Genomic DNA, 26,773 nt, shown 5'->3' on the forward strand with positions numbered 1-26,773 from the left:
CCTGCTAAAAAATTCCAACTCCGAACATAAGCATAAACTGAGAAAATAATCAAATTCATGGTTACAATCCTTTGCATTTCAAGTTAATTCTATTCTCTAACATTTATGAGATACAAGAAACTCCAGATGCTGGAATCTTGAGTTAATCACAAAGTGCTGGAGGAACTCAGTGGGTCAAGCAGTATCTGGGAGGGAAAAGGACAGGCGACGTTTTCAGTCGGGACCCTTTGGAGTAGGGGAGAGAAAGCTGGAAAAGAGGTGGGGCAGGGCAAAGCTTTCCAGATACAGGTGAAAGGGAGTTTGCTTGACAGATGGGTGGAGTAAGTAACAAAGGCTAGTGGTGAAAAGACAACAAAAGGATGTCATATGAGCATAGGGGAAATGTGAAACAAAGCTGGAGGGAGTGATGTGGGTGAAAGGGGACAGGGCGAGTGGAAAAAGGGGAATAGGGAAATCAATGAATCTGGGATGGGAAATTAATGTATAAAGGAGCAGGGTGAATGGGAAGTGTGGGTGATGGTGTGAGAAACGGAAGCACAATGGGATGGGGTGAGGAAGAGAGGGTATTATTTAACGTTGGAGAATTCAATGTTCATACCATTCGGAATGACCAATGTGCTGTGTCTCCAGTTTGATTGTGACCTCACTGTAGCAATAGAGGAGGCCAAGTCAGAGAGGTTGGTATGGGTAGGAAAGAACTGCAGATGCTGGATTACACCGAACATAGACACAAAATGCTGGAGTAACTCAGCAGGACAGGCAGCATCGCTGGATAGAATGGATGACGTTTCTGGTTGAGACCTTCAGACTGAAAGTCAGGGGAGAGGGAGACACAGAGATAAGGAACTGTAAGGTGTGGAAATGAGACATTAAAGGATATCAGTTAAGGAAAATGTAGAATAGATGATTGTTAGCTAGGAGAAGGTGACAACGAAGCATACAGAGATAACATTTAATCAGGTGGACAGTCAAACTGGTCGGATAACTAGGAAGTGGGAAGGATGGAGAGATACAAAGGACATTTATTATCACATACACCAAATGGTGTAGTGAAATTTGACTTGCCCTTGCAGCACACGAATAAAGATAAGACACAACATTAAAGAATTTAACAATAAACATAAAAACATCCCCCCACAATGGTTCCCACTGTGGGGGAAGGCAGCAATGTCCAGTCCCATCCCCTGTTCACCCATAGTCGGGCCTATTGTGGCCTCCGCAGCCAGTCCGATGTTTTCAGGCCCTCTTGCCGGGAAGCTGGAACTCCGGTGTCGGGTGAACACTCCTCAGTGGCTTGGAAATGTCTGGAGTGGCCCCTTCCTCCCCGGAGACCGCGGCACCCGAAGTCCTCACGATCTTGGATTGGAGCTGGTTGGATCTCCGACTCTGCCGATCTCGAATCCCAGGCTCTGCGGTGTTTTAAATCCAACGCCGCCCGCGGCTGGATGCCCGCAGCCACAGCTCCTCGATGCTGGAGTCGCCGGTCACAGCACTCCAGAGCATACCGCACCGTGACCCAGTAAGGCATTGCCCGCTCCGTGATGGTGTTCCTGCGCTGTGCCGCTGCCAAAGCTGCAGTTCCAGCTGGTCCTGACAGGAGACGCCGCTCCAGTTCGATGGTAGGGGGGCGAAGAAGCAGCTCGGAGGTAAGCCGCCTATCCGACAAGGTAGGGACTAGGAAATAACGTTTCCCCCTCCCCCCAGCCACCACATAAAAGACTAGAAGACATCCAAAACAAACACTAACTCACTAAAGAGAGGATAAGTATGGGTTACTTGGAGTAAGAGAAATCAATTTTCATACTGCTCGGGTGTAAGCTGTCCAAATAAAATATAAGGTATTGGTCTTCCAATTTGCACTAGGCCTCACTCTAACAGTGGAGGAGATCCTGGGCCCAGCATCCCACACCTTACTCTTTCTCCCCACGACGATTCCCTTTTCTGGTCCTTTTACGATACAATAGAACTTTATTCATCATAAGAGGGAAATTGGTCTGCCAACAGACATAAAACACAACAAGATACATGAAATTAAAGTGACGAGTGGAAAGTCCAGGATTGGGGATGTGCACAGATTGGGGAGGAGGGGGGAGTCAGTTGGCCCCATGACAGATGGGGAGGAGTTGTAGTTTGATAGCCACAAGGAAAAGGGATCTCCTGTGGCATTCTGTGCTGCATCTTGATTCTCGCCCAGCTTTCCATTGTCTCTTCACCCACCCACCAACCAACCAAGTTCTTCTTCCAGCATCTGATGTTCATCGTGCAATCTGAAACTACAATCACCTCATTTGGACTACGCAGTTGCAGCATGGGACCCATACACAAATAAAAGCATTTCTTCCATCGAACGTGTTCAAAGACAGGCAGCTCGATTTGTTACTAACACCTATGAGAGAGAAGCGAGTGTTACCAAACTTCTGAATTAACTGGGGTGGAACCTTCTCCAAGACAGACGTGAAGCTCACCGTTTGACCTGTTTTTACAAAATGTTAAATGGCCAGATTGACATCGATTTCAAAACCTACACCAAACCCAAACCAATTAGGAGCAGACGAGGGCATTCGATCCAATTTGAGATACCAGCTACCAAGACAGATGTGTACAGCATCTTCGGGGGTGCTGCATCTTAGGGGGCGCTGCAGTGACTGCGCCTGAAAGCAGCGCGTTAGTCCTTTCAATTTTTTTTAGTATGTTTTAAAGTATGTTTTAAAGTTTGTTTTAATGTTCCTTTGTGTGTCTTGTGTGGGGGGGGTAAGGGGGAAACCGCTTTCGGTCGCCTCCTCCACGGAGAGGCGACTTTTTCCAGGTCGCCTCCCCCGTGGCCTAACAACGGGGATCGGCGCGGCCTTTTCCGGAGACGCGCCCGGGGCTTCAGCGGCGGGCGCAGCGTGGACTCTCGGCGTGGAGCGGGCGAGCCCTCGCTGGGGCTCGCTGGAGGGCAGTGCTCCGTTTCGCTGGCCCGCGGCAGCTGGCAGCCTGAAGCCGCGGTCTGCAGAGCTCCAGATGGCGCAGCGTCCGCAGCCCGGGATCCCTCGTGGGGGACCCGGGGGAAGAAGAAGCCATCACTGCCGGCCCGCGGCCAACTTCTACCGCGGGTCCGGCATGGACTTACCATCACCCCTGGAGGGGAGCTTTGAGCATCAGCCCTGCAGAGCTTCTGGCTGCGGCGCGGCGGGAACCTTAAATCTTCGACCGCCGACCTGCGGCCTACACCAACCTGAAGCCGCAGTTTCCGGTGGGGAAGAGCCGATCCTGGACTTACCTTACCTTGATTTTGACTTTGTCCCTTACCATCTGGACGCCTGCAGCAACGGCTGCGGAGGGTGGAGGTCCCGTCCACGGGGGAAAATGGAGGAGGACTGGCCAAGTTCTGTGCCTTCCACCACAGTGTTTGTGTTACATTTTTATCGTGGTTGTGTGTTCTTTATTATTGTACCGCTGCTGACAACCCAAATACCACCGACCCTGGTTGTGTGGCAAATAAATTCTATTCATTCATTCAATTCGTTCTTCCGCTGCACAATTAAATCACGGAGGGGAATCCCTGTTCCCTGAAGAACGAGGACATTTCTGATGCCCTGGTATGGAATGTCTCATCCTGTCTTCTGACCGACATACACTACAAACCAACTGACTCACATGACTATCTGGATTACACGTCTTCCAACCCTGCCCCCTGCCCCCTGTAAAGACTCCATCCCCTACTCCCAATTCCTCCGCCTACGCCACATCTGTTCCCAGGATGAGACATTCCATACCAGGGCATCGGAAATGTCCTCGTTCTTCAGGGAACGGGGATTCCCCTTCGCCACCATAGATGAGGCTTGCACCAGGGTCTCATCCATACCCCGCAACACTGCTCTCTCTCCCCATCCCCACACTCGCAACAAGGGCAGAGTCCCCCTGGTCCTCACCTTTCACCCCACCAGCCGGCAAATACAACACATAATCCTCCGCCATTTCCGCCACCTCCAACGTGACCCCACCACTCGCCACATCTTCCCATCTCCCCCCCATGTCTGCCTTCCGCAAAGACCGCTCCCTCCGCAACTCCCTTGTCAATTCTTCCCTTCCCTCCCGTACCACCCCCTCCCCGGGCACTTTCCGTTGCAACCGCAAGAAATGCAACACCTGTCCCTTCACCTCCCCTCGACTTCATTCAAGGACCCAAGCAGTCGTTCCAGGTGCGACAAAGGTTCACCTGCACCTCCTCCAACCTCATCTACTGCATCCGCTGCTCTAGATGTCAGCTGATCTACATCGGGGAGACTAACGGAGGTAGAAACATAGAAACATAGAAATTAGGTGCAGGAGTAGGCCATTCGGCCCTTCGAGCCTGCACCGCCGTTCAATATGATCATGGCTGACCATCCAACTCAGTATCCCGTACCTGCCTTCTCTCCATACCCCCTGATCCCCTTAGCCACATCTAACTCCCTCTTAAATATAGATTGGGCGATCGTTTCTCCGAACAGCTCCGCTCAGTCCGCAATAACCTACCTGACCTCCCGGTGGCTCAGCACTTCAACTCCCCCTCCCATTCCCAATCCGACCTCTCTGTCCTGGGTCTCCTCCATTGCCAGAATGAGCAACACCGGAAATTGGAGGAACAGCACCTCATATTCCGCCTGGGTTGCTTGCATCCTGATGGCATGAATGTTGAATTCTCCCAGTTTTGCTAGCCCTTGCTGTCTCCTCCCCTTCCTTAACCCTCGAGCTGTCTCCTCCCACCCTCCTATCCGCCCGCCCTCGGGCTCCTCCTCCTCCCTTTTTCCTTCCTTCTCCTCCCCACCCCAAGGTTTCGGCCCGAAACGTTGCCTACCTCCTTCGCTCCATAGATGCTGCTGCACCCGCTGAGTTTCCCCAGCACTTTTGTGTCCCCGCGTGAGTGACAGGTCCCCGCGTGAGTGACAGGTCCCCGCGTGAGTGACAGGTCCCCGCGTGAGGGACAGGTCCCCGCGTGAGCGACAGGTCCCCGCGTGAGAGACAGGTCCCCGCGTGAGCGACAGGTCCCCGCGTGAGCGACAGGTCCCCGCGTGAGCGACAGGTCCCCGCGTGAGCGACAGGTCCCCGCGTGAGGGACAGGTCCCCGCGTGAGCGACAGGTCCCCGCGTGAGCGACAGGTCCCCGCGTGAGCGACAGGTCCCCGCGTGAGCGACAGGTCCCCGCGTGAGCGACAGGTCCCCGCGTGAGCGACAGGTCCCCGCGTGAGCGACAGGTCCCCGCGTGAGGGACAGGTCCCCGCGTGAGGGACAGGTCCCCGCGTGAGCGACAGGTCCCCGCGTGAGCGACAGGTCCCCGCGTGAGCGACAGGTCCCCGCGTGAGGGACAGGTCCCCGCGTGAGCGACAGGTCCCCGCGTGAGGGACAGGTCCCCGCGTGAGGTCCCCGCGTGAGCGACAGGTCCCCGCGTGAGCGACAGGTCCCCGCGTGAGGGACAGGTCCCCGCGTGAGGGACAGGTCCCCGCGTGAGTGACAGGTCCCCGCGTGAGGGACAGGTCCCCGCGTGAGGGACAGGTCCCCGCGTGAGCGACAGGTCCCCGCGTGAGCGACAGGTCCCCGCGTGAGAGACAGGTCCCCGCGTGAGCGACAGGTCCCCGCGTGAGCGACAGGTCCCCGCGTGAGTGACAGGTCCCCGCGTGAGGGACAGGTCCCCGCGTGAGGGACAGGTCCCTGCGTGAGCGACAGGTCCCCGCGTGAGGGACAGGTCCCTGCGTGAGTGACAGGTCCCCGCGTGAGGGACAGGTCCCCGCGTGAGGGACAGGTCCCCGCGTGAGGGACAGGTCCCCGCGTGAGCGACAGGTCCCCGCGTGAGGGACAGGTCCCCGCGTGAGCGACAGGTCCCCGCGTGAGCGACAGGTCCCCGCGTGAGCGACAGGTCCCCGCGTGAGCGCCCCGCCCCGGCCCCGCCCACCCCGGCCAACCGTCGCCGCCCCCTACGTCACCGCCAGGGGTGGAAAACGAAGGGAGACGCTGGTAGAGCGCGCGCTCCCCCTCTGCTCCCCGCGCATGCGCCGCTTGGGCCGGCCGCCCGCCCGCCCGCCGTGTTTGTGGAGCCACGTTGCCACTTTGCAGCCGAGAGCCATCAGAGCAGCAGCAGAGCAGCGAAGGGGCGACGATGTCTTCCCCACCCACCGACAAGGTGGAAACCAAAGCGGGACACCTGCCTGCCGGTATGTACACGTAACATTGCAACAATGGCGACCCGCGGCACCAGCTAATTACTTTGTTTTTCCTCTCGTGTCGATCCAGTGGCTGCAAAGTTAGCTCGAAGTTGGAAGTAAATCACTGACTTCTACAACTGTGTGTGGCATTAAGAGTGAAGAGTGTTTTATTATCGTCTGTCCCACATGGAACAATGACATTCTTACTTGCAGCAGCACAACACAATATGTAAACAGTATAATAAACGAGAGGAAAAACAGTTCAGTGTTTGTATATATGTATGTCATATATAATGCCCAAGTGACAGTCGTGCTGCCCAGTTAATAGGATCCAGCCCTTCCAACACTTATTCAACTTGTTGATGCAGCAGGGGTTCCTTTGCATTTGATGACTGAATTTTTATTTTTAAACCCAGAAAGAATGTGCATGTTGATACCTGCTATTCACTGAGTAGATATATTTAATTTGATGGGATTGGGCAAAATGTCAGGCGGATAAAGGGATCAAATATTATCTTCTTGGTGCAAATTAGCTTTGGGATTATTACTTAAATTTCAATGTTGTGTATTCCCGCTTGCTATTTAATGGTTCCAGTTTTAAATAGCAAAAATCAATACAATAAGATTCGTTTAATGGACTGAGTTAAATGATAGTGATGGAAGGTCTGACAGCTATTGTAAAGAGAAATAAAAACGTTGCAGATCTGTATATTTCAGCTGAGACAGCATCGAGTGTTTCATAGGTGATGATGTGGCAATGAATATGGTGTTTGCTGGAACTTCAAATGTATTTAAAAACTGGAAATTATGAACGACTGTAAGGCCTCTTGACTCTATTCCACCTTTTTTGACCACTTAAAATTATACATTTATTTATTATTTGGCTGTACCCCTGTCCTCTTTCCATACTACTATGTTGCTGTCAATTCCTTGAGCTTTTTCCTTGTGCAATAACCTTTAATATAGCACCATATTGTTCTTCGGCCTTCAAAAGATATTCAATATTACCAAGTTTCCCTTTATCCACCACATCCTTAAAGCTATCTTCTATTATAATATAAAACTATGATCTTGGATGTGGATGTATTTATTTGTGTATGTGTGTGTTTTCATATGTGATTCACATCTCAAAAACCCGACGCGCTAACGGTGAAATGTTTACATATTCCAGTAGATATTTACCTCATGATCTCAGAAATCGCCTCATCAGCAAATTTGATTCATTATTTCCCAGTTTTTTTACTCTGCTCCTCGCGGCAAGCTGCGCCGAATTTTCAACGCGCATCCCCACTGTTTTCCACGAGCTACGAGTTACACGGCCCAGCCTCGCACTCCCCCCCCAGGGCTCTGGATTGAAGCCGCTAAACACGCGCTCAAGTCGTGCAGCCACTCTGCCGGGCTCCTTGAAGTTCTACAATATGGCGGCGGTGGTCATTATCGCAGCGCGGGCGCGGACAATCGCAGTGGAAAAGTGGCCATGGCGGCCTTCACTGGGGACAACCTCCTCTCCGTCTCCCCTGCCCGATGGTCTGTCACGCTGGTGGGTGGGCTTCCCCCTGTGGAAGCAACGATCGGCCAGCCCCCCGCTGCTTTGGTCTGTCCTCAGATCGCTCCGGGCCTCGCTCTGGTCCACGCCGGCTACAGCCTAGCTTGGGCTCGGCGCCTGGTGGGGAGGCTTCTGTTCTATTACCTAGGTAGTTGCTGCCTCTACCTCTTCCCGGGGAAGAGAAATACAATAGACAATAGGTGCAGGAGCAGGCCATTCGGCCCTTCAAGCCAGCACCGCCATTCAATGTGATCATGGTTGATCATTCCCAATCAGTACCCTGTTCCTGCCTTCTCCCCATATCCCCTGACTCCGCTATCTTTAAGAGCTCTATCTAACTCTCTCTTGAAAGTATCCAGAGAAGCGGCCTCCACCGCCCACTGAGGCAGAGAATTCCACAGACTCACAACTCTGTGTGCGAAAAAGTGTTTCCTCAGCTCAGTTCTAAATTGCTTACCCCTTATTCTTAAACTGTGACCCCTGGTTCTGGACTCCCCCAAAATCGGGAACATGTTTCCTGCCTCCAGCTTGTCCAAACCCTTAACAATCTTATATGTTTCAATAATAGACAATAGGTGCAGGAGTAGGCCATTTGGCCCTTCGAGCCACCACTGCCAGTCAATGTGATCAGAGAGAGAGAGGGGGTGGGGGGTAGGCGTGGGAGGAAGATGGGGGAGGGGGAGGACCCCCCTCTATCTTTGTCTCCGCCCCCCCCCCCCCCTCCCCTCCTCTCTGCCCCCCCCCTTCCTCTCTGCCCCTCCCCTCCTCCTCTCCCCCCCCCCCTTCCTCTCTACCCCCCCCCCCTCCTCTCTGCCCCCCCCCTTCCCTCTCTGCCCCCCCTTCCTCTCTACCCCCCCCTTCCTCTCTACCCCCCCCTTCCTCTCTGCCCCCCCCCCTCCTCTCTGCCCCCCCCCTTCCTCTCCTCTCTGCCCCCCCCTTCCTCCTCTCTACCCCCCTTCCTCTCTGCCCCCCCTTCCTCTCTGCCCCCCCCTCTCCCCCCCCTTCCTCTCTGCCCCCCCCCCCTTGCTCTCTGCCCCCCCCCCCTCTCTGCCCCTCTCCTCTCTGCCCCCCCCTTCCTCTGGGCCCCCCTCCTCTCTGCCCCCCCCCCCCCCTTCCTCTCTCTGGGCCCCCCCCCCCCCCTTCCTCTCTGCCCCCCCTGGGGGTCCCCCCCCCTTCCTCTCTGCCCCCCCCCCCCCCCCCTTTCTCCCTGCCCTCCCTCCCTATCTGCTTCCTCCTCCCTCTCCAGGGAGTGGTGAATATTGGGACCTCTGGGTGAGTGGTGGAGTATTGCGTTCGGGAACCAGCCCTCCCCCCGTGATGCTGCACGCCCCTCCCCCCCACTCCTCAATCTGGGAGTGAATGGGATGGGGTAAAATATTTGTTTTTATTATATTAATATAATATCAAGGGGGGGGGGTTAGTGTGTGTGTGTGTGCGTGTGTGTGGGGGATGGTTAGTGTGTGAGACGCCGAAGGCCCCCCCCCCCCCCCCCCCCCCCCCCCCCCCCCCCCCCCCCCCCCGCCCCCAAACCTCGCATTGAGCGGATGAGACCCAACGGGTCCCCCTTGGTCTAGTAACTCATAGAATTGTTAAATCTGGATCTACAACCATGTGGACTCTTGTATTTTCTATGGTTTAGAAATCATTACTTTCTGGCACTCGTGATTTTTACCCGATGAATGAATTAGTTGTGTAAATATACAATTTCAGACAGTCATTGTGACCCAATAGTCAAATCATGTTCTGCTTTTCTAAGTGCTGATGTCATTATTTCCTTCATAATGGATTCCAACAATTTCCACACCATTGATGTAATATAAATAGACCCATAGTTCCATACTTTCTCCCATTCCGCTTTCTCAAATAGCAGTATTGCATTTGTCATTTTCCAACCTCCTGGGAGCTATCCAAATTCTGGAAAATTTGGAAGATCGCACCAATTCATTTATATTGGAAAGACTATCTGTGATGAAAGAAATGACTTCAGTTTGATTGTTTTTATCAGAATTGCTGTGTATTTTCCAGCATTTTCTTTTCTTATTTTGAACCATCTGCATTGTCTGCCTTTAAAACCAGAATGAGTGTTTCTGAAATCAAGATCCCTCCTTGGCCTCACATCCTCCCTATCTCTGTTTCTTTGCATTCCCCCAACTCTGACCACTGGCACTATCCTGATGTTGTAGCTACTCCACTATTAGTGGCAAGGTTTTAGAACTGTCAGAAGGAGAAGTAAAAATATAGTTTCTCAATAGAACTTGATGTAAAAGATATTAAACTTGTTAAAGGTGATTTAATCGGTCCTATCAAAAGTCATGATTTGTCACTTTGAGTGTTGACAATCACAAAAATGACACAGACACACGCTTGCAATGAAATTACTCTGTAAAACAAATTTGGGAAATGTTGCCAGAAGAACTGATGAGAGGGGGAAAAAAACAGGGGACATGATTTGCTGTAGCTTCAGGAGTGCATTGTCATTCTTTACATTGAGAACAATTTTAAAATGTGGCATCTTCATGCATACACAATTGAGCGTGCATGGTCTAAATTCAGAAACAAGGAACTGCAGATGCTGGTTTGCAAAAATGGACTGCAGAAATAACTCAACAGGTCAGAACTGGCTAAGTTACTCCAGCACTTTCGATCCCTTTTTGGTCCAATTTCAATTTAGTTCTAATCCTCTGGTGAGATGCTAGATATTCACCTGTTGACTAAGTGATCTGGGATGTAGCTCGTGTTTTCTACCCAGCGTTTGAAAAGATTTGTAATTATTTTGTTATTCATTACTTTCTGGTACTCACGAATTTGACCTGATGAATGATTTAGTTATGTAAATATAGAAGTCCAGACAGAGTCGTTGTGACCTACTAACCTTGTTGTTCCCAATAATTGTTGAAGGCCACACATGAGTTAGTTTAGTGTAAGATCGTAGTGAAAAGTTACTTTCTTGTTATCAATCTTGCACTCTTTAAGTTCCTCCAGCACTTTGTGTTTTGTTCAAGGTTCTAGAATCTTGTTTCTCCATTAAGATTACTAAATCAACTTAAAATGCATGCACACATGCTTGTGGATTTAAGAAAATAATTAATTAGATTAAAGTATTTACATTAACTGTTATTCAAACACTGCCTAGTAAGTATGTAAATGCCTCCAATTCTATGCAATTCTGCAACCTTACCTGGGCCAAGAGTCAAGAGAGTCATGAGTGTTCAATTGTCACATGTGCTGGGACCGGAACAATGACTCCTAACTTGCTGCAGCTTTACTGGCACATTGAACACGCAACGTGACAAATGAAAATACAATAAATTATCGATTATTCATACACAAAAGATGCTATATTAAAAATCTGAAGTGGTTTTCTACAACTGTTTATTTAGGTTTTCTCAAGTTAACTTTTCCCCTGCACTGGACGGAATGATTACATTTGAAAGCACAGCCTTTTTGTCATGTTTAGTTGGAATAAATTTACAAAAATATTTTCAGATAGTAGAACATGGAAAATAATTATTGATGAAGTGGAATTCTTTGCCACAGAAGGCTGTGGAGGCCAAATCAATGGATATTTTTAAGGCGGAGATTGATATATTCTTCATTAATACGGGTGTCAGGGGTTATGGGGAGCAGACAGGAGAATGAGGTTGAGAGGGAAAGATTGATCAGCCATGATTGAATTATGGAATAGGCTTGATGGGCTGAATTGCCTAATTCTGCTCCTATAACTTATAAACTGATGAAAAAGAGTCACTTGCAACTGACAGGACAACTATTTTGAGCAAAAAGCAAGTGCTGGATGAACTCAGCGGATCAGGCAGCATCTATGGGAAAAAATGGAAAATGAAATTTTGTGTCGAGACCCTTCAGACTGGTTGGAATGGGAGTCGGGGGGGGGGGGGGGGGGGGGGTGGTTGGTGATGATAGCTGGTAGCTCTCACTTCCCACCAATGCAGATGGGCCTGCTGTGCATCTGCAGTTTATTTGTCTTTCATCTCAACATCTATCTTTTGATGGCGGACATCTAATCTCGAAAAACACAGACCAGGTGAAATATTACCAAAGGTAGATGGGAATGTAGAGTTGAGTTTACAGTTAGATTAGATTACCCATGATCTTATTAAATGGCAGACATGAGATGACAGATGCTAGAACACAGAGCAAAACGAAAACAAAATCCGCTGGAGGAACTCTGGGTAAGGCAGCGTCTGTGAAGGGAAATGCACAGTCGAAGTTTCAGGACAAAACCCCTCAATCTGGACTTGCAGAAACATTCAATGACAGAACAGGCCAAAGAGCTGTGTGCCCTGCTCCTAATTCGCATGTTCATATTAATGGGGTTTAACTTCAGAAGCTAACAAAGATTTGAGATTCAGAATTTAACTTAAAAAATAGTGTAGTAACCATTTAGCTTAACTCAGTATGTTATAATTATAACCAATTACTGTTACATTTTTATCTGCCTGTAATTATGTGGGTGAGCTTTATATGTAGTCTGGGGCGTGGTTTGCGGCTGGGATTCTGGCGCAGACTCCCAAGGAGTTTAGTTTTAGTTCAATGAAGATTATGGGAGAGACATAGTTTTCAACCATGCACGAGCATGATAATAAGCTTTTATGATTTATCTTACTGTTTGTTCTACTATAATAAAGAAACTATTAATCAAGAGACTGTTTTTGGAAGATTCATCTTTCAACAGCATTGGATGTCTCGTGGGTGCGTATAGATTACCTTCTGATCCACGGTCATAATTATAGTGGCAATTGAGGCATAAACCCTTGAGGCGTTGTAAATACTGTCACTACAAATAGTGAACTTAAAATTAAAAAAAACATCCAGATTCTGGAAAAGCAGGGGGGCAAACCTGTAACTGGGCAATTCCATAATTTCGGACGTACATTTCAGACACTTAAATGAGTTGTCAATGGAAAAATAATTACAAACAAATAATTTTTATTTGACCAATATGTGACATCTACTGAGTAGAAAACAATTATAGATATAAATATAATACAAGCACCATAATCAACTTGTACTAATTAAAAAACACCATGTGGTCGGACGTACATAGAAATGTGTGTTTTTCTGACATTAGAAATTCAACTGAAAATCTCTGTGACGTGTACTGGCTTTTTTTCAAAAATCACTCATAACCATTTCAGTTAGATGTCAAATGATGAGAAATGGCAAGAATAATGTGTCATTTCTACTTTCAAGTAATGAATAATTAAGGTTTTTCTTTGTGTCGGACGTACAATGTCGGATGTATAGTACTGTCGTGTCGGACGTACATGTGTGTATATCTATTTGTTGCAGACATTTTGTTGGTAATTAAGCCCTTATTACATCACTTACTAGACTTTGTCTTACATGACAAATGACACCATGGGTAACATTACTTATTGATAATATTAAGGACATTTATAAAGCACTTAATACAATACCTTGTGTGTCTAAGCGCTGTGAACAACAACCAAATATCACAAAACTCAACAAAACGATATCAAACTTAAACAAAAGAAATCTCATCAAACACAAAACAAAGAAAATAACTATTAACCATATACTTGATAACACTTCAACATTAAAACGGGTTTAATGTATTTGACAAATAGATTTTTGTGTATTGGGGTCATGTTATTAGATCTGGAACATCTTTTCCCTTCAGAATTATTAAATTGAAAATAAAGCTGCTCATAAATTTGAGATCTGGTGTATCATTCTGTATGTTAGAGTACAATTTGAATACTGTTAATGCAACTGTAGAAGTGACATTTAATCCAACAACTTTAGCATAGACTTACTGAATTGTCATGCCTTCAAACAATGGCAGAACATTCTCGCAAATTGATTATTTTGTTGCTCTCACACATTGTACAAGTGGATATTGTTTTTATTTTAATGACTCGGAAGTAGAACCAAAAACATTAAGGAACATGTGAAAATATTATAACCACGGTATTTTTTTATACATTTTGTAGCTATCCTGTACATGCATGTTCACACAAAGGGGTGGAGGAACTTAGGAAAAAGGGCTTAGAAAGTAAAAATGTACTGTCCCCTGCTGCCAGTGACCACTGGTGGAGATATTTTTTTGATAACATCTTTCCTGAAATAGAAAATGTGATTGTGTTGTTGCCATCTCCAGTGCCCACCTGCTTGATGCATAACATTGACCTTGAGATCAGTGCTATTGGGACCAAATTCAATGACTTCACCAGGGAAAGGTTCCCCTTGATAGGCAACCAACACCCAGTCCCCAATTTGTATTTGTAATTCATCACTTTCATCATCAGATGATTCATCCAAGCTGCCAATGGCCTCATTGAGATCCTCAACCTCCTCTCTGATGCGAACATGCTGGTACTCACTACTGTTGGACAGGTCACTGATAAACAAGTGATGTTGTCCAAATGGTACCACACTATGAATTTTGTGCGTGTATGGTACAGGTATTGTGGTTTGCCAGAATGCCTCCAAATTCTCTCTCTTCTCTGCAATTGCATCTTTGGAAATCCACATGATCTCAATGGTAGGGTTTCTGTGAACTGCAACTTCGTAGAAAGTAATTGGTGTTGATGCTGTTCCTTTCCCACTACGGCTTTACACTATTGAAATTATGATCCTAGTAAACTTGTGTTGGAAACAAAGTTTTATTAATAATAGTGCTACACACTTGTAATGATGCAGAGATATTGTGCTGTAATTACACGGCCTTAAGGCATATAAATATGGCAGAAACGTATTAATTATAAATGCTATGTCGGACGTACATGAATATATGATGTCGGACTTACAACAAAAGTGTATGTCCGACCACACATTTTTTCCTTAATTAGGGATTATTAAATAAATCTAATGTTCAGTCTTTGCAGAGGATCTAAAACTTTCTTTGCATTTAGATCCTGCAGTTAATTGGGTTCTTTGTCTTTTTGTAAAATTAAAAAATCACGTTTTTTTTCCTGTCGGATGTACATGACCAAAGTACATATCATTTTATAAGTAAATCATAACTTTGAAAAGTTTCACATTTTCTAATGTATGATCATGGATACATTGGTTATACTGTTTATATCATAGTGAGTGACATAATTCACTTCATTTTCTTTTAGAAAAAACAAGAAATTAATTAATACATACAAGTGGCAATATATTGGCTGTCGTTGAATGCTTCCATCGGAGCAGTCTGGTGACCTTGAACTTGGTCCAGTGTATCTGTAACTTACATATTTTGATAGTTCATATCGTTACCTTTAAAATGATATAACATTTGAACCAATTTGATTATATTGAAAATTTGGCCTACTGGTTGACATATTTATGGAACTGCCCAAACGCTAAAATATTCTGCAGGCCAGAATGCATCTGTGAATGGTGAAACTGAGTCGATGTTTCATGTTGGAGGCCCTTCATCGGGATTGAAACAGACAAAATAAATTTGTGATGCTGCAGGGACGTTGGGGGGTGGGGTGTTTCTGACAAGTTGTAGTATCGGTGATTAAGGAGATGCTTAAGACAGACACAAAAAGCTGGAGTAACTGAACTGGACAGGCAGCATCTCTGGAGAGAAAGGAATGGGTAACGTTTCGGGTCAAGACCCTTCTTCAGACAAGCTTATCTGCGGACAAGGTTATCTACTCAGTGAAAACATCGACACAAGATCCTGGACAAAAGAATGTAGAAGTTGCAATGTGAAGAGCTGGAGATAAGACCAAATGCTCTGTCTGGACACATCCTCCACTCCCAGAGAGAGAGGAAATGACAGAGAGGAGAAAGAAGCTGAGGTCATATAACAGATGGAAGGCTGAAAGGGGTTGAGTAACCAGGCTACATGAAGTTTAGTAATCAACATTCAGTCCAAAAGAATGAATAATGAATGAATACGTTTATTGGCCAAGTATTCACATACAAGGAATTTGCCTAGGTGCTCCACCCACAAGTGAGAATGTGACATACAGTGACAGTTAAGAATGATACATAAAACATTAATCATTAATAATAAAACATTATTGATTAAACATGTGAATTAAATTAAATACCAAAGCAAAAGGAGGCTACAGATTTTTGGTTACTGAGTAGAGCTACTACTTGTGGGGAAAAAAGCTGTTTTTACGTCTGGCTGTGGCAGCTTTGACAATCCGGAGTTGCCTTCCAGAGGGAAGTGATTCAAAGAGTTTGTGGCCAGGGTGAGAGGGGTCAGAGATTACCTTACCCGCTCGCTTCCTGGCCCTTGCAGTGTACAGTTCGTCAATGAAGGGAAGGTTGCAGCCAATAACCTTCTCAGCTGATTGGACGATTCGCTGCAGCCTCCGGGTGTCGTGCTTGGTGGCTGAGCCAAACCAGACCATGATGGAGAAGGTGAGGACAGACTACGATGGCCGTGTAGAATTGGCCATCTATATGGTGACAAAAGCTATATTCTTGTCACCATAGACCCAATGAAAGCTTAAGGAACAGCGCCACTTTTTCTGTTTGTAGCCGTCTAGATTCAATGTTGAATTCTATAATTTGAGATCAAGTTTTCTCAAATTATAGAATTCGTGGTCTCTCTCAGATGAAGTTCTGCTATGAAGTTCAGTTTTATTTTTTCTCTCTTGCTCTCTTGGAGTATAGCACATCGTCAACCAGTACTACAATGCATTTTGTAGCTTATTTTGTCAATGTTCTTACCCTCTAACTCCTCCCAGTCACCCATTGATTACCCATATAGCTATTTCCCCCATGGTCACCCTGGCAGAGACATACCCCTGCCACAACTTTCCAACAACCTTTTTATTGGCTTTACTTTTTTTTTGTTGTCTCTTTTTCAGTTCTGATGAAGGGTGTCTGACCTGAAATGTTGACTCTTCCCACTAATATGGTTCGACCTGCACAGTATTTCTACGATTTCCTGTTTCTAATTTTTTTTGTAAAAGAACATTTGCTCACATGTAATTCTTTTAAGATAAATTTGAGATTTACAGAACACTATATTTACTTATCTGTTGTGATGCTGCAAATTAAAATAATAGTAGTTCCATTTTGGGACATATGACAATAAAACACTCTTGACTCTTGAAATAAACCAGTTTGAAAAGGTTGATGTAACTGACACTTACTTCACAGATATGAGACCCAAGTGAATGGTGAACTTGAAAATTTCCAAAAATTGCAGGGGTGCAATTGAGGAAAATATCATATGACAAAGAAAAATAAATAGTGTATGTACTTTATTGTCCATAATATAATTAATACAATTAGTCAGTTGCAATCACCAATCCTGATGTGGGATTATGATATGGTTACAGTAAAGAATGCTAGCTAGTTATATCAAATTGCTGTTTGTGGCTGCTTGTAATGTGTAAATTGATAGCTCCATTTCCGAGATTAGAGGAGTCGCTGCATATCGTATCACATTGGATATAAAAGGTATCGTGATGTCTTCTGGTCATAAACATAGAAACATAGAAACATAGAAATTATAAAAAAGCACTCTATAAATTCAAATGCTTTTATTCCCTATGGATGATTTCTCAAATTTGCTTTCTCTCTATTATATCCGTACTGATTCCAAATATCTCTGTCGGATCCATCTTAATAGAAACGACCGAGCTTCTCACTTCTTCACACAGCTGATGTCACTCACTCCGAATCATTTCTGGTAAATCTTCTTCATCCTTCTTCTTTCGTGTGGCGTGCACAGCCTAAAGTTGATGGACAACTTGTTCTATTTGATCTTACGTTTGTGCACGTCGAGTTGATTGCATTAGTCGAAACAGGGCGGACCACGTGAAGGTTGCAATCTTCCACCCCTTCTTCATCCTCATGAAGCATTTATAATTTTTTCTTGAGTGCATTGCCCAAAAATAGATCTCGGATCTAAAGGGGTTACTGTCCCTGTGAAGGATCCAGAAGTGCCCACATGTACTTTTTTTGTTTTTTAAAAGGGGGCTTGGGCATGGGTAAGGATAGGAAATTTGAACTTTGCAAGAAGAAAAAAAAATCTAGGATTTGAATGTGAGAGGGTTTGCACTCCTGTTTACTATAACATTTGTAAATGGACAAGTTGGTCAGTTTATGAAAAGAAAATGGATTTACATTTTAAAATCAGAACTTAACGAGACAAATGTGTTGATGACACAAAGGTGATTGCATTGCAGATATTGGGGCTCTGCAATAGGATATAATATATATTTGGCAAATGGAATTTATTGTAAAATAAAAGTGTGAGTTTGTGCGCTTTCCTAAGGGTGAAGTCAGATTATTATCTAAATGAAGAAAAATTGGAGCTATACAAAGTGCAGAGGGATCCAAGTGTTGTGTATGAACTGCAAAAATGTTAGCAGGCAGGTTCAGCCAGTGGTGACAAAGGCAGATGGCATGTTGACCTTTAATACAAGATAATTGGTGTTTAGAAATGGGGATTATTGTTGCAGTTGTGTTGGAGAATTGGTGTTTGGAACTAGGGGCTTTTTGTGGCAGTTGTACTGGAGTACTGTGAACAGTTTTAGTCCCCTTGTTTAAGAAAGGATATATTGATATTGAACCAATCCAAAAGAAATTCACTAGGTTAATTCCTGGGATGAGATCCAGCGAGCATTGCCACTTTTCATTTCACTGCACATCTCGTATGTGTATGTGACGAATAACTTGACTTGACTTGACTTGAGAAGATTGTCCTACCCTGTCATGAACAGCTAAAGCAGTTAGATCTATATTCTTTGGGGTATAGAAAATCGAGGAGTGATCTAACTAAAACACGTAAGATTCTTGGGAGCACAACAGGACAGATGTTGAGATGAAAATCAAAAAAATTGCAGATACTGAAAACTTAAGATAGAAATAGAAAATGCTGGAAATACTCAGCAGGTCAGGCCTCCTCAGTGGAAAGCAAAACAATCAGAATTATTAAATGTGTTTCCATAGATATTGAGGTATTTCCACCAGTGGAAGAATCGCAAACGAGGGGATGTAGTTTCATGCTTGGAGGAAGCATATAAAAGTTAGAAATTTCTTCTATATTATATATTCTATATCTGATGGACCCATGATACATTAGATTTATAAGGATTCCACACTAATTTGCACACACGTTGCACACAGAGTTGACAATCTCCAGGAGAGGTGTGAGACACTGATATATTTTGCTGGCTTGATAGCCTTATTTTAGATGTTCCACACATGTGAGATTATGTTGTGAGGCAGTTTTAGAAAATGATTTGTCTTGGTAAAAATAGCAATATATGGGATGACCAGATGCATATTTTAATCAGAATTTCATTGGCAGAGAATAAAACACTTACATAATGGAAGAAATGAAAACCTTGCATCAGGTTTTTACAACTAGCTCATTATGATTTTTTTTTTTAATCTTTGAAGGTTAAAAATGAAAAACATTTCTGTTATAAAAGTTTTTTGCCTAAACCAAATAATTGGCTTATAATTAAACTCAAGGACTCTCAAATGGAATAGTGATAGAATGATCCTTGGACCACGAGATGATGTAGAAGGGTGTGAAATACAGTGGAACAGATAGTAAGTTAGTGCCTCGAACAACCTGGATCCTGACTGCCACACCTTGCCCTGCTATCCTGCTCTCTTCCAGCTTTCCTCCCCCCCCTAAAATAAATCTGAAGAAGAGTCCCAACCAAAAATGTAATCTCTCCATGTTCTCCAGAGATGTTGCCTGGCCTACTGAGTTTCTCCGTCACTTTGTATATTTTTTTATAAACCAGCATCTGCAGTTCCGTGTTTTTATTTACGTATCCAGACTTCCAATGTTGCCTGTACAACCCTGTGAGTTTCCTCTGGTTGTTAAAATTTCACCCTACGGATCTGTGAGTTGTTAGGGTCACACTGTAATTACTGCGAGTGATGGCGGATGGCAGAATCCTGAATGTATGTGGGTATTTCATGTTAGTCGAAGGGCTTGTTTCTTGCTGTATGACATTTGAAGGCTAATGTAGTCTTTTCCTTCAAAGGTATATTTGATTGGTTTATGTATTATCAGAAATATATTGTAACTTGTTTGTTAATGGGGATAAAATAAAATGTGGGTGTGCAACTTTGAAGACTATAATAATGAGTTGGAAGGCATATAACTATTTTGAAGTTGCTCCTTCCCTCTTCTCCCCAGTCACGATTAATACCGAATATTATGGTTTTTGCTTGAGAACGTTAGACTCTCTGCTGCTTTTTGTTTCTCACTGGTTACAAGAAGTTTAGTTGAGAATGTTCTTGCACTTGTGTCCTATAGTTGCCTCTTTTTAAAAATACTTAATTTTCTCAGCATCATTCTAACTTTGTCGCAAAGGGTTTGGATGTGTTTTTGAAACATTCATTGCTACCTAAGTACTTATTGTTCCTCTTATTTTCCAGCAAGCAAAGAAAGGATTTAAATAAAATGAAACTCTACTCTTTTTTTCAGAATGTTTTTTTTAAACCTGGATGTCCATGGGGTTAATGTTGAATTCCCAGACAATTCAGGACTATCCATAGGTTGGGCCATCCTTGGACATAACCAAAAATGGAATTTGGGAATTAGCATCTGCAAATGCTCTTTTCTTTTCGTTAAAAATCTTTTTATTAATGATTTTCAAAAACAAAAACAAAACAACACAAAAAAAACAATAATGATAAACATAACAGTGATATTGATACATAGGGATCAGGATTACATTAATAACAAGCATAACCTGAGTATGAGTCCAGTGACAAAATACACGTTGGGTATAGACCTCCCGGTCTCTATGTAAATATTGTTTTTTTTGTCTGGATCTCAAGAACTGAGAGCTGACAACATTGGCTCCATCTTTGCTCCATGTTGATGTTGTTTGGTATTTAAGACATAAACATTCTGTCATTTATTGTGCCTTAATTTATAAATTAAGATCATGAGTGATGGGTGCAGAATTAGACCATTCGCCTCATCAAGTCTAGTCCGCCATTCAATCATGGCTGATCTATGTCTCCCTCCTAACCCCATTCTCCTGCTTTCTCACCATAACCTCTGACACCACTAATCAAGAATCTACCTATGCCTTAAATGCGTCCTCTAACTTGGCCTTCTGAGCCTTCTGGCGCAAAGAATTCCACAGATTCACCACCCCCTGACCAAAGAAATTCCTCCTCATCTCCTTCCTAAAAGAACGTCCTTTAATTCTGAGGCTATGATCTCTAGTCCTAGACTCTCCCACTAGTGGAAACACCCTCTCCACATCCACTCTATCCAGGCTTAAACTTGTGATGATTATAACTTTAATGGTATCCCATGCTTGGATTTAACAATTAATTTAACATGATATACAGTGACATTGCACTTGAGAACTTGCAAACCCTTTGGGTTTCATTTTCTGTTCTTAAAATCTAATTCACACTTTATCGCTGAGTTAATGTGCTTCACCTTGAGGGCCTCATTTCCCAAGAGGACAGCTCTTTATCAATAAATAACAAAAAATAAGTAATTGCATTGTTAGAGTGTGACAGTGGGGAATACATCTGTCAATTTATTAGTGCATTCAACCTATTAAAGGTCTATGGGACTTTGAGTGACTGCTCTGAAAGATCTTGCAGCTCCAACAGCTCTCAAAAAGTGAATTACCATCCAGAACGAAGTTGCCTGTGTAATTTGCACCTCTTCCACCATCGCAAACATTCATTCCCTTCATTACTAGCACACTAATTAATTGCCTAGCCTTCCCCACCATTACCTCCAAAATCTTATGACCTTATAAAACGCATGACCACTAACTTTAACATAGAGAAACCGATCCACAAAAACACATAGAGATTCCCCTCCAAGATGCGCACTATCCTGATGAGGTCCACTAATGACCTTATAAAACCCATGACCACTACCATCAAATGGATATGAGGAAAGCGATTCACAAAAACACCTACAGACTCCCCTTCACAATGCACACCATCTAGATGAGATCCTTCTGAATCTAAATTCTGGAGCAAGCTATTGAGTAGCTTCAGCAGGTTGGCTGTCACGGCCCAAGAATACAACTCGCCACCACTTTCTCAAAGACATTTAAAGAAGTGAAGTGAATGTTGGCCTTCCTTGCATTGATACCCGGAGCCCAAAAAGTTAATTTAAAGACAATATCATGGTCGTATGTTGCAGTTGCTTGTCCATATGTCAGAACCAGAGGCAGTAGGACATGTGTCAGCTGAAATAACAGTTGATTAACAGGTTGGGTATAAGGTGGCAGAAAGAAACCAGGTGCAGAGCCTGGAGGTCTGTTTCTCGTCCCAAGGTCAAAGACTCGGGACCCAAGCTCTCCCATAGCTCTGCTCCTTTCTGCATCCTTGCATTGAACCTAGAATCAGCAAATCATCTCATTCTAAAGGAATCTTTGGCTCCTCCACTCTTTGTCTATTGTTTACACATTTTAATCTAAATTGTACAATAGGCCAATAATTCATTTTAACATTTCTCTTTTTCTTTCTCCACCATACCAATTTTTTTCCCATTGCACTCAATTCCTTTTGATGAAGGCCTCATCTGTTCTTTCCTGTCCAAAGTCTCATTCCCACTCTTCATTCTTCATTCTGAAAGTTGGCAATAAAATAAAATGTTTTATTGTCATATTATTAACGTGGAACAGTGAACCCACCATATGTGTAGGAAAGAACTGCAGATGCTGATTTAAATCAAAGGTAGACACAAAATGCTGGAGTAACTCAGTGGGACAGGCAGCATCTCTGGAAAGAAGGAATGGGTGATGTTTCGGGTCGAGACCCTTCTTCAGACTGATGTCAGGGGAGTGGGCGGTACAGAGATAAAATATAGTCGGAGACAGTAAGACTGGTAGGACAAATGGGAAGGGGGAGGGGATGGAGAAAGGGAAAGCAAGGGCTACTTGAATTTAGAGAAGTCAATGTTAATACTGCTGGGGTGCAAGCTACCCAAGCGAAATATGATCCTACAATTTGTGCTGGGCCTCATTCTGACAATGGACAGAAAGGTCAGTGTGGGAATGGGAGGGGGTTAAAGTGTTGCGCAACCGGGAGATCAGGTAAGTTTAGGCAGACCGAGATGTGTTCAGTGAAACGATTGCCGAGCCTGCGCTTGGTCTGGCCGATATACAGGAGTTCACACCTGGAACAGCGGATACAGTGCAAGGGGTTGGAGGAGGTGCAAGTGAACCTCTGCCTCACCTGAAAAGACTAGACGGGGTCCTTGGACGAAGTCGAGTGGGGAGATATAGGGACAGGTGTTGCATCTCCTGCGGTTGGTTGCAGGAAACCCATCATATGCTCCCCACAGTCGACACTCCCCATTTTTTCCATAAGGAGTAGATCCACAATAATTACATTTGGAGAAACCCTCAAAATCAAAGTAATATTTGCTGGTTTAACAATTTATTAATGTCTGATTTCTAAATGTACAAAATGTTTAAATTGTTTGCTAGATGTAAATGTTTAAATGGACATTAACATCTCCCCTTTCTGTCTGCTCCCACCCTCCCTGATCCTGTATCCCTCATCCTTGCCTTGCTCCCTCTTCCCCCCACCTTCCGCTTCACCCCCCCCCCCCCCCTCTTCCGCCCCCCCCCCTCTTCCGCACCCACCTCTTCGCGCTCCCCTCTTCCCCCCCCCCCCCCCCCCCTTCCACCCCCTCCCACCTCCCCCCCCCCACCTCTTCCTGCACCCCCTCCCTCTTCCCCCCCCCCCCCCCCCCCCCCCCCCTCTCTCTCCTGCGCCCCCCCACCTTGTCTCCCCTCCTGGTCCTTATCTACCTAGTCAAGGCAGGAGGTATGCGCATTGTGAAGAAACATCAGGGCTCTACAACCCCGGCTCCTGCTGAGAAAGATAAAGAGAGTGAAGAATGGGAAAGTAACAGGTGAGATTTGCTTATCTCCAAATGAAGTAATCGATATTCCTTCCACAATATGTTACAAAAGCTAAGCACGTTCAGATGATGTGACTTTGCTCCCTGATGTCAGTGTATTATTTTAGCCTGAAAGATGAACAGAGTTAGCATATCTGATAGAGACGATGCCAAAATTTAGAATACATTGCACTTTGCATGGCAAGACATTTCACATTCTTGTCATGTTCGCTGTCTCTTTGGTTGCGTGTTTGTCACAGGTCTCGAGTTCCTTGGGTCTGAATTTTAATTTTTCTCCCTGGATAAGGTAGACTGAGGCAAAAGTAATTTGCAGCAGCTGCCAGGTTCACCTGATTAAGATGGAGACAAATATATTGTCTGTGAAGTACTTGCAGGCTTTGTATTGGGATCATTGTTTTTATTGTGCATGTTTTCACCAATTCTTGTTCTTACCTTAATGAGCATTGACAAATGCAGTCGTTTTAAAAGGACCATATTTTAGGTTTTCTTTTTGAAGATGTGAATGAACTCAAGATGTGACCTCAAAAACCTATCATCGTGCTCTAACATCAGTACCAAACACTCAAGCACCCCTTGCCTCTACCCCCTCTTGTGACAATCATCTCCTTTGCGATACTGATTAAAGTCTCTTGGGGTAAACTAATGTGCAGCATTTTTCTGAGAATTTCAGGAGAACAAATCTAATCCAAGAGATCACATGGATCATATATACTATATCAGGGGTCGGCTACCTACGACCCCCGGGCCGAATACGGCCTGTAACTCAAAATCATCCGGCCCGCAGGCGTTTATTTTTCCCCGTGGTCATTCGGCCCGCAGACTTCCTTCATCTCCGGTACCTCCGGACCCAGGGCGCCCAGGCATGGTGACGCAAGGAGGCCTGCACTGGAGGCCGTAATTGCGGAGCCCCCGAGCGGGGCCGAGCTCTGGCTGTATCGCAACCCGCGCAAAACCGTCGGCACGGCCGTGCACCTTCTGTGTCAGGGCTTCACTGTCGGGATCGGGGTTGTCAATAGACCGGGGATGAGTGAGTGTGAGTATTTGAGCCACCGCTTTCAGGACAGAGCCAAGGCAATGGTCCGTAGGTACGCCATGTTGGTGAGCGCCCGTAACTCGGAAGAGGCGGGATATATGTGAACACGTGATTTGATGCCTGCCATCCGGGGTGGGATCTATGTGAACACGTGATAGATGTGGCCCGCCATCCGCTCACAGACATGCCACCCGGCCCCTATGCAGAACAAGGTTGCCCACCCCTGTACTATATGATTGATTTTTTGCTCCCATGAAAGACCAGCTAGCTTTCTTTTGAAGGTATCAAGTCAAGATTCAATGCTAGCCAACAACAAAGTTTTGCCTTTCTCTATTTGCTCTGCCTTGCTTTGATAGCCATTCGGTCAAAAAGCAAAAGTAAATTGATGAACGGGAAATGGAAAAAAAAGTTGACCTTACCAAATTAAATTAAATTTTACTCAAAACCTACTGTTTTTCTTAAGGGGTTGGACAGGCTAGATGCAGGAAGATTATTCCCGATGTTGGGGAAGTCCCGAACTAGGGGTCACAGTTTAAGGATAAGAGGACCGAGATGAGAAAATCATTTTTCACACAGAGAGTGGTGAATCTGCGGAATTCTCTGCCACAGAAGGTAGTTGCGACCAGTTCATTGGCTATATTTAAGAGGGAGTTAGATGTGGCCCTTGTGGTTAAAGGGATCAGGGGGTATGGAGAGAAGGCAGGTACAGGATACTGAGTTGGATGATCAGCCATGATCATATTGAATGGCGGTGCAGGCTCGAAGGGCCGAATGGCCTACTCCTGCACCTATTTTCTATGTTTACAAACAAAGAGGCCGCAGGTCACATGAGATTGTCACACTGGTTGTATTCTTGCAGCACCCGAGTACAGTAATCAACTTACTTTCTAAAGATAGTTTAACCAGAAAAGATTGTATTTGTTGAAACATAGTGTGACTGACTTGATATTCTGGGTTCCGGAAAGAGTCTGTCTTTTGTCCTTCGATTTTTTTTTCCCCTTTTTCAATGCATTCAGTTCTCTTTTAAAAGCATTGATGGAATTTGCAACACCAATCACTCATGTAATGCATTCTGCACAATAAAAGCTCAGTGTATTTATCTGAAATGGTACCATTTGCAAATCCAATGAAAGTGTCATCTACAGCATGGTTGATAAAATGGGGCTGAAATATTAGGTAGAAAAATACGTGGCCCCTATTAGTCTGTGCACTGTAAATGTCTAAATTGCCATATTTTTCCAGGCACAATCTAGTCCCAATCCAGCAATGAATTTTAGCCAGTTTCCTATTCCCAGAAAGATTCTTTCCAACATCTTCACCTACTCTCACTCATGCAGGTCCAAACAATGGCTACATCTTTAATCTGATTCATTATCAACAACCACTTGAAGTATCGCTTCAGGAGTCAGTCTGAAGAAGGGTCTCGACCCGAAACGTTGCCTATTTCCTTCGCTCCATACGATGCTGCCTCACCTGCTGAGTTTCTCCAGCATTTTTGTCTAGCTTCAGGAGTCAAGATGAGATTGTGTTATTGTCATATGTCCTGAAACGGAACAATGAAATTCTTACTTGTAGCAGCACAACGATGGGTATTTATTCATGCTTTTACTTGACGACATCTACAGATTGGCCCATCCAAACCATCAAATCAGCAACAATTGGGGCCAATTTTCTTGAGAGAAAATAAACAGTGATCTGTCATCATCAGATATAATAGTAGCATTTAAGAGACATTTGTTTAGGCACATGGATATGGGGAATGGAGGTATAAGAATTATGTGCAGGCAGGTAAATGTTGGTCTTGACATCATGTTCAGCATTGACATCATTGTGGGCCGAAGGGCCTGTGTTTGCCTCTTCCTCTGCTGTACTGTTCTATCTTCAGAACTGGTAAGTTTGAAACTTCAAAAAGTCAGAGATGGAAGCAAACAAAGGTGAACTTCAATGTTGTCAAGGTGACATAACACTTTCAGAGAAGAACGAAAGCAGTTTGGGGAGGAGATAAAAAGATGAAAGAACACGCTGGAACTGTGAAGAGCAGAACAGCTGGTAGAAATTTGAAAACAGAATAGAACGCTAATTTTTTAAATGCATTTACGTAGCCAACAGATTTGGCATTTGGATGTACCACTGCCATGGTTTAGATTTGCATTACCCGACCAGTTTGAAGTGAGCTGAGAAATGCTTGTGATAATCAAA

The 26,773-nt window shown here is 44.8% G+C and overlaps 1 protein-coding gene across 1 annotated transcript in view; it reads left to right on the forward strand.

Moving 5' to 3' along the window:
- The first annotated feature begins 6,014 nt into the window (after window positions 1-6,014).
- dap (death-associated protein) overlaps window positions 6,015-26,773 on the forward strand; it is a 93,925-nt gene continuing 73,166 nt past the window's right edge. The window contains exons 1-2 of the mRNA XM_055650867.1: window positions 6,015-6,172; window positions 23,433-23,532. Coding sequence (XP_055506842.1) covers window positions 6,118-6,172; window positions 23,433-23,532 — 155 coding nt within the window. The 5' untranslated portion in view covers window positions 6,015-6,117. The remainder of the gene's footprint in view (window positions 6,173-23,432; window positions 23,533-26,773) is intronic.

Source organism: Leucoraja erinacea, chromosome 2 (genome assembly GCF_028641065.1).
Source record: "Leucoraja erinacea ecotype New England chromosome 2, Leri_hhj_1, whole genome shotgun sequence".
In the NCBI taxonomy this organism is placed as follows: domain Eukaryota; kingdom Metazoa; phylum Chordata; class Chondrichthyes; order Rajiformes; family Rajidae; genus Leucoraja; species Leucoraja erinaceus.